The 8,970-nt window shown below is 42.9% G+C and overlaps 1 protein-coding gene across 1 annotated transcript in view; it reads right to left on the reverse strand.

Annotated features, from left to right (window-relative positions):
- Positions 1-5,417: 5,417 nt before the first annotated feature.
- The window catches only part of TEX33 (testis expressed 33), a 4,458-nt gene continuing 905 nt past the window's right edge, over positions 5,418-8,970 (reverse strand). The window contains exons 2-4 of the mRNA XM_026862880.1: positions 7,203-7,346; positions 5,856-5,966; positions 5,418-5,655 (exon numbers count right to left, since the gene is read on the reverse strand). Coding sequence (XP_026718681.1) covers positions 5,573-5,655; positions 5,856-5,966; positions 7,203-7,346 — 338 coding nt within the window. The 3' untranslated portion in view covers positions 5,418-5,572. The remainder of the gene's footprint in view (positions 5,656-5,855; positions 5,967-7,202; positions 7,347-8,970) is intronic.

Consider the following 8,970-nt stretch of genomic DNA (forward strand, 5'->3'; position numbering starts at 1 on the left):
TGGGAAGGCTATAGGTGTAGCTTCTGTGAGAAGATGCCATATCTGACAGAGTCAGTTCCAGCTAGCTCTAAGATGGACCTCCTGCTGGTGAAAGCTGAGCCGGCCGTAGATGTCGGTAGCACATCTGTGATAATAAATTTAAGAAAGAAGGAGTGAGAATATGAGAGAACCAACTATGCAGACACCAAGGTGAGTAAAGAAGGAGAGGGAGGAGGTTATTCCATGCCAGAGGAGGTGGATGTGCCCCAAAGGCAGCTGTGACCCTGTGGAGAGGCCACACTGGAGCAGTCTTTTCCTGAAGGACTGTGCCCCATGGAAAGGACAGACACTGGAGCAGTTTGTGAAGAACTTCAGCCCATGGGAAGGACCAACATTAGCGATGTTAATGAAGAACTGTCTCCTGTGGGTGGGATCCCATGCTGGAGCAGAGGAAGACACGAGGAGGAAGGAGCAGAAGAGACACTGTGCTGAACTGAGAGAAGTTCCCATTTCCTGAATCCCTACACTGCTCAGGGGGAGGAGGTAGAGAAAATGGGAGTGAAGTTGAGCCCAGGAAGAAGGGAGAAGGTGTTTCAAGATTTGTTTTTTATGTCTCATTATCCTATTCTGATTTGATTGGCAATAAATTAAATTAATTCTCCGTTGAGCTTTTTTGTCCATGACAGTAATTGCTGAGTAACCTCCCTGTCCTTATCTTGATCCCAAGCCTTTCATCATATTTTAATTCCCCTGTGCAGCTGAGGAGGAGGAGTGATAGAACACCTTGGTGGCATCTAGCAGCCAGCCAATGTCGACCCATCACACAAAGTAAATAAGTTTTGGAAATCCATTAAAAAAAAATTAGATAGTTTGTACATGGTGGTATATCCTTCAGCTGCAAGGAAGACAATGCACAGAATATTGAGGTCATTCAGATGTTCATAATGCTGAAGAAAGCTGTTGTGGAAAGGAAAATAGCCAGCTTTGAGATTCAGAAAAGCCTTCTGCATGTGGGGGTCTTATATAACCAAGACAAAAATTAGAAAAATTACACCACTATAATCGCATTTTATTTCCACAAATGCTACCTTTCCTCTCCAACTCCTAGTCCAACATGGTAAAAGATCTAAAGCAACCTTACCCCTTTCTTACATATATTTGTGCATTTGGTAAAAGGAATAGGCCACAATTCCCATGTATCTACATTGAGATAGGGTTGGTTTGCATTCCCCTGATAGGTGTGATTGGCACGGGGAGAAGACAGATTTAGCTAGGGCTCCTTTCTAAAAATAGGTAATCAATTTCAGTTCAAGCCTCTCAGGTTATAGGGAAAGAAAATTATTTTGTTTGAGCATATAATGAGCTTGGATAATCAGTTTCCTGCTCAAGAGCAACGAATCCAAGGGTTTAAAAGAAAAGGAATTTTATTAAAAGAGATAAAATGGCAACTCAGCATAAACACTGGTAGGCCTCTTTACTAAAATCAGCAACAGAACTTGAAAGCTTCTTGGTAATGTGGTCCACTTACCTGTTTTGCCCAGAGTTGAGAAAGTCCATTGTTCATCTGTAAGGAGATGCTGCTCTTAAACCTCTCTTACTGTTTCCAAGTGCAGTGATCCTGCCTCTGATACTGGGTCACTACTCTTGGCAGCTTCATCCCACCAAGCCTTGGTTGTGTTTGCAGTCCCACACTACCCGCTCAACATTTCAGATCCTCAGAGAGGACTCTGTGACAAATCAAACTCAAAGAGATCCCTGAGGAACATATCATTTGGGTTTGGGTTTGGGTTTGGTTTTTGTTTTGTTTTGTTTTGTTTTTTTACTTTTACTGACCCATGGCTCCTTTGTTCTACCACTATCAAGGGGAACACCACAGGTAATTCCTAACTCTCAAATCACCGTTGTCTCTTGGTGGGTAAATGTTTTAAATACCTTTAAACTTAAGACACATTGTATTTCAACCCCAGTGCCCCAGAGTGTAATCCACTGAAGCCAATTAAGTCAGTTCACCTGCTCCTCTTTGTTGTGATCTCTTGTCACTTCAGGCAGTGTCGTAATTTTCTTTTATTCCATTATAGGCAGAATCTGCAGTAAACACTCCCTTTTTTTTAGGAATACTGGGCTTATATCAGGATAGATGTGGCTCAGAATATAAGTTTTATTTCAGTGAAAGCTTTACAGCATAAAGAATGGAATTTAATAGCAGGCTGAAGACTGATAAGAATTCTTGCAGTGACTATCTCCTGTTCTTATAGTTGTTATCATTTCTTTAATGAGCTATTAAAAATAATTTGCAGTGGAAATAGCAAAGGTTAGAATTATTCAGGATATCATGAGATAGGTAGAAGTCAGAGGGTTAAATGAAAAGTAAATAAATATTATCTGGAGAACAGGAAATCTTTATTACAACTGATATCCTGCAAAATGTTCTGCACCTCAACTGCAGAGATGCATAAGCGTAAACTGGGAAATTCCCATTACTGCAATAAAAACTAGAAGGTATGAGAGTGCTGCAGACGCTTGGTGGTCTCTTCTATTTCCAATTGCTATAGTATGATTATTTATATTTCAAGTGTATTGACTATTTATAGATGACGGAAACAGTTCTTAGAAGCTATTTTGGTTTAGCTAAGCAGTTCCCCAAGTTCTGTCCTGTCAGAGAAAAACATTGGCTCAGAGCTGCCACCCAATGATCAGACCTTGTAACGTCCCTTAACTACAGGCTGAATATGTTGCAAAGTGCGGTTCAGTGAGACAGTATAGCGGTAGCCAACTAATTTCTCACGGCATAAAAATGACAGTGAAAGGCCATTTCCCCCTTCACTCCCTTTCCACTTCTCCCCAACATCTGCATACCCCATCATTCATTGTCTTACCTGCCACAAGGTCCTTTGCTTAGAAAATTTAATTTGTTAACCTGTTAACTTTGCTTTTTTTTCTCCTGTATTGATTTTCTGCTGGTTTATCAAGTTGAATCATTTCAGAGTGTGGGCAGGGAAGTGTCAGCACCAACACAAAACAAGCAAGAAGAAAGGAACTGCTGAGAGCAGAGGAATGGGTAGAAGGAAGATTTCAGCTGCAGTGAACACTTTTTTCAGCTCTGTTCTTGTCTAGCTGCATCTGACATGCTACTTGGAGATTCCAAAGCTGGCTTTAAATACAGTGTTTGGGTACCCAAAAAGCTCTAGTCAACACAGAGTGCCACACAGGGTAATGGTCCTTGCCAAGGTTGTGGCTAAATGAGTCTGTTCAGCACTCAGGGACTTCAGGTATTGATTACTCCCAGTAGCTGCACTGTCTCACTGAAAGCTATCTCAGTTATCTCTGCAGCTTTCAGTGTGTCACCCTTCAGAAAGTGTTTGCCCCTGGCTGAGCTGTAACACTTGGCAAAGCAAAGAAGATGAAGGGGGATCACCACATGTATGTTCATTTGGCATCAGACAGCTGTCACCCCTTTGAGTGCCAACTATTTTGTAGTATTTCAGTGCCTATAAAAATATTTTAATTTGTAAAGTGTCCAAAGTGACTTTACTCACCTGCAAGAGACAAGCAACACAGTCTGGGGCAGAGGTTAGTGGTGCGCCAACAAGACCATTATCTATTTCCCTTCTGATCTAGTCCCTTCACAAGCCTTTCATGGGTAGCAAAAGGAGTTTACTCCCAGCTGTACCATAACCCTGTAGTCTGCCTGCCCTAATGCCTGTTTCTCATGTCTATTAGAAACAGATCTGTAAATCTATGTGCTAATTCAGCCCACATGTGTTTTAGCTAACTGTTCTCTTAACTGCCTGCCTTCAGTATGCCAAACAATGTCAGTAGATTTCTGTTCAGCTCCATGTTTTCTGGATTAGGACCTGTTGCGGTCTCAGAAGACAGCATTTATTATGTACCTGGAGTCATGTTGGTCATCAGTGCTGGATGCAACACAGAGAACAGGGTGTTACAACCTTCAGCTGAAACTGAAGTGGTGTGTGCTCAGACAGGAGTCACTTGGCACTGATGTACAAGGAAAAGCCACAGGGAGGTTTCTACAAGCTGCTGTTTGGCCAGTCTCCTTAATTTGAAAGACTTGGACATGTGCCTGGGAACATCTGAATTCCAAATGGTTAATTATTGGTGGTGGAAAATTATTATCACTTGGTTACCATTAGTTACATTTTAACCTCCTCCACTAGTTTATGAAGTCAGCATATTGTTATCTAATCCTCATCTGATGGGTAAAGTAACAGTCCTAATTCTGTCCCAAACCAGTTCATATCATGGAGCAAAGCATCAGTCTTTTAAATGGTGAAAGCTTGGGACCTGACAGGAAAGATGAGGGCATCACTATTTGCAGACACGTACTTTGTGACTGCTGCCCCAAACTGCTACACTTTGGAGCTGGAAGGTAGGATCCTGCAATAAGAGTCATTAAGTGCTGCGAGAAAAACACACCAGGGAGCCCTAAAGACCCTGCATGTCCTGCATCATTCAATCCCTTGGGTGGTCCTTGGTTACTGTCCAGATACACTCTCTGCACTTCAGACTGTGCAGACTGTATGGTGAATGCATGTGATTCTCCCTGAGAGACATTTATCTCTGAGTTAGGGCTAAGAGGGGCCTATGAGAGCTTCAATAAGGGTGCATTGACATTGTGGGGTGATTTGCAGATTGGAGAACTCCTGGGGCTTCTTGCAGATCTCCTGTTCCCCTTAGGTGGAATAGGCTGGTTTTCATTTTTTTTTGCATTGGCTTGGCCTGCAAATGGTGCAGGCTTTAGTGAATACCCCGATGCCTCCTCTTCTCAGGTGAGTTTCTGTTTTCACACATTACTGTTGCTCCCTGCCAGTGTAAGAGCTTGCCCTGAAACCCTCCATGTGGCAGATACAATAAAACTAGAGTGGTGAATAGAGAACCCTCCTTTCCTACCCCACATAGGCATCTGATGCCAATCATACGGAGCTGTGCCCAGATTATTGAGAGGACACCATTTGGTGCCTTTCTAGCAAGAGAGCCTGAATTCACCTCAGAAGCATCAACAGGGAGCTGATTCTTTGCTTGGTATTTCCACCTGCTATGTACATACAGCTCTGAAGCTTCTCTGTGTGGGAGTTTTACAGCAGCATTCACATCTTTGGGCCACCCTGGTTCATTCCCAGCGCATCCTCTGTGCTTCTCTCTGCACTGCTAGGACAGCAGTCGAAGTATGAATCTTCTGGCAAACACACGTGCAGACACACACACATACACATATGCAACCCTAACCATCACCATCTTAGACCACTCACAGAATCTACTCCACCTTATGTGTCCAGCAGATGGATTTCTGTATGGCCTCCTCTCACCACCACATCCCTCTGCAAGGGTATGTGCCTCACACACTAATCAGGCCCACCTTACCAGTGACCACAAAGTGATTTTTTTGGTATTCACATTCAGATTTATCTTGTGTTGCTCTTCCCAAAGACACCCTAAATGAGAGGGGCAGAGAGCACCAGCAACCAATCTGCTGTTTACAACTAGCAAGCAATGGGTTCATGCTTTATATGGATGTTTATTAGATGACTGAGGAAGATCTCTTGCTGAATGTACTCCAACCCTCAATGTTTATCTTCTAAGTCTTGTCCTTCTTTCCGTATTTGTCCTCCAATGCTTTCAGCAGGTTAAGTTTTATGGCATTTTTCTGATGCCATTTCCCTGTAAAGAAGTTAAATCAGTTACAGCCTCCCTTCTAATGCTATTATCCCTCAAGGAGTTTTCTAGCTGTAGAACTCCTCTCATGAAAATGCCAATTTCTAGTTCCTCTACACCTTTGCCCAAACCCATCCACTGTCCTTGGCAGAAGCAGCACCCATCTCAGGAATTCAGCAGTGTACTTTTCCTGGCAGAAGCCATACCTAGCTCATCAGTCCTCCTTCCATGCCAATTCTTGGGATCTCTGATTGCCTTCTGAATTATATCAGGGGTGTAGGAACCTTTCATCAAGCTTTGGCATTCCAGTGAGCCACCTGCAAGGAATAGTAAATAAGGAACTGTACACAGAAATCACCCTACTGCAGTCCTGGAATTGAGCATGGGAGAAACACCCAGGCACAAGAAAAAGCATATGTTGACTGTAATAGTTTTGACAAAGTGTGTGGCTAGGTGCTGAATAATAGCTTCATCATTACACAGGAGTGAGCTTGTGTTTGCCGATTTATAAGCTTTCATCCTCAAGTATGAGGCACACACAGAGTGCTACAAGGTATCATCTTTATTTGTATCCCAGTGCCCATTTTTCAGTCAAGTGCCCACTTATCTCCTGTCAAATCCCCTCATTCATGTAACTTTCTATTCAGAAGCACAGCTCTACAAAAAGCACCATCTTACCACTTCAGGTCTTCTCGAGCTCCTTTTCTGCCACCATACTTAACAAATAGTTCCCAGCTGTGACTTCTCCTTTCATCCCCTCTTGACTTTTAGATATTTGATGGGCCTTTATTTTAATCTCTCATCCTTTCCTCTTCACCTTCCTTTTTACTGTACGCTTTTCTTGATAATAATGATTTTGAGCTCCCTGGGGAAATATGTCCTTCCTCTCTGTGTGACTGCACAATGCAGTCTTCAATACCCAGCAAGGTCCTGTCATGAAATGTCCTGTATAAGGAAAAGGAAAGTTTCATGCTGGTACCTAGAAACTGGAATCAGAGACAATTATTTCAGAGTTTGTTGGATATGATGGTAAAAAGAATGGGATGAGTGCTTATTTCCCAAGATTTGTTTAGATGGAAGGATCCCTGGAAACCTCAGAAACAGAGGTTTGGGGAAGATATTTCATAGCTCCACAACCCTAAAGGTCTTGAACAGAAATAATGTCAGTATCAGAACTGGAGGTAACCTGGGATTGGGCATGACAAGCGACATTGTATTGCAAATGGTGCCCATTTGGACAGCTCTGAACATGGAGGAGAGTGGGTCATGGTACACCTTCAATTTTCACATCTTGGGGAAAAAAAAAAAGAGTGAAAGAAGAGAAAAGAAAGGGATAGAATAGATAGAAAGGAAGGCTCAAGCTTTCATTCCCTCAAGCACCACAGCCTGGAAAAGTAATGACTCTGGATAGAAGGAATAAGAGGGGAAAGTGAGGGTCACCTCTCTACCCCAAGAGAAATCTCTACCCAAAGCAGTGTGGTTGCTCTGGGCCCAGGGAAAGTGAAGACAGAACCAGCTTTGAAGGTCAGGCATAGGTATGTGTGTCTCCTCACCTTGGAAGACATTTGATCTCAGGTTAAAATCTACCACATTGTTATAATCAAAAGATGTAGAGTTCAAGGAGTTTTTTAGCATTTCATTGCAGTCACTAAGTCTTTTCTCATGATTAATGCTGCCTTGCACAGAGCTCACTGTTCCTGAAAACACAAACAACAAGGTACCACTGTCAGTCCACATTCCCTAACTGCAGCAAACTCCTGTCTTTTCCACCTCTGCATAGGTCTTTGAGCTATTACTAATTCCTGAGACCTGGGTCTGTCCTTGAGTCTCCCTCAGGGGCTTCTGTAGGCACTGTAATTGCATTGGATGACTAGGACTGGTAAAAAGAGGAGGAAATATAATGGCATGAAGATGTTGGGCCCTGGATTGGGTCCTGGTACCACATTTTTTTTGCCTTGCTGAGCTGGGACTCTGCCTGGCTACAAGAACCTTATAAATGAAAAGGGGATGGAAAAACAAAATTCAAAAAGATATGGGAAAGGCTGGAAAGGCTGTCTATGGAATGTGTCACTACCCTGTAATGCGAAGCCCAAATCTATCCCTCTACATGTCTTCTAGAAACTGCTGATATACTGCTAATATCCCACTCAGCGCCGTTACACCATACAAATGGTCTTCAACCTGCCACAAAGGATACATGAAATGGCTTCCTCTGATACCTGTTCATCTCCAGTAAGTTGGTTGGACTGGATGATCTTCAAGGTCTTTTTCAACCTAGACAATTCTGTGATTCTGTGAAGTTCATCTGCAGTAGTAAATTTGTATTTCCTGTTAGCATGGATCAAGCTGTTTCTCTTCTCCAGAAGGAGCTTCCATTCCGCTTTTGTATCTGTCCCTAATGATGCTAAGGACTCTTTGTCATTTAATCTGCTGCACTCTCCTTGGCTTTTTTTATCTGGCTTTGATGGTCTTCCAGGAAGATCCAGGCCCTCCAGAGCTCAGTGTCTGGTGCTGGCCTGTTACTTGTTCTTTGGCATTTGAGATGGATTTGGTGTCTTCTGCCTCCCTCTGCCTGGATATTGCTGACAGGCAGTAACTGCTGTTCCTTCCTCTTGGCTCATGCCCCACTATTGAGCCTTTGTGGCAAAAGTATCTTCTCTTTCCTTTACAAGTCCTCTTCAGTGAAGATTCTGTGTATGGGGTCTTCTGGCCTGTTCTGGTTTTTAGTCTGAACACACTTTGGGGAAGGAGATGCCTGGGATTTAAAAGATGTGGAATTCTTTGCTGTCCCCTGATCCACTGGGCCCTCCAAGAACTTCCAGGTGGCTCTGTTGGAGCTGCTCTGGGATGTTCTCTGTCTGCTGAGACATAAGCCTTCTGGATGATGCTCCTTTTCCCCTTCTTCAGCTTCCACTTAGAGACAAAACCACAAAGAATTTGATACTACTTTGATGACAGGTGGTACTGTAAATGGAGCTGGAAACAACAGGATATGTCATGGTGTCATTGCCAGACAACAAAAGAAACATTAAAGGTCTCAAAGAGGGAAAGAAAAAGAAAAAAACCCAAGAACCTAGCAGCATTTTACTGCGGCGGGCGGAGGAAGCAAGCAGCCGATTCAATGTGAATGATAGAGCAAGCTTCAACTTTATTGAAAGAAATCACACCTTATATAAGCATTCTACAATACACTACTCGCAACTCTATTGGATACATTAAAAAAGCTACATTATAATATCTCAGCCACTGGGTACATCTAAAAGGTCACATTGTAATATCCCAGCCCCTTGTGGCATTTCTGGTATGCATAAACATTTTTCA

Source organism: Athene cunicularia, assembly GCF_003259725.1.
Source record: "Athene cunicularia isolate RWA chromosome 1 unlocalized genomic scaffold, athCun1 chr1_part2, whole genome shotgun sequence".
Classification (NCBI taxonomy): domain Eukaryota; kingdom Metazoa; phylum Chordata; class Aves; order Strigiformes; family Strigidae; genus Athene; species Athene cunicularia.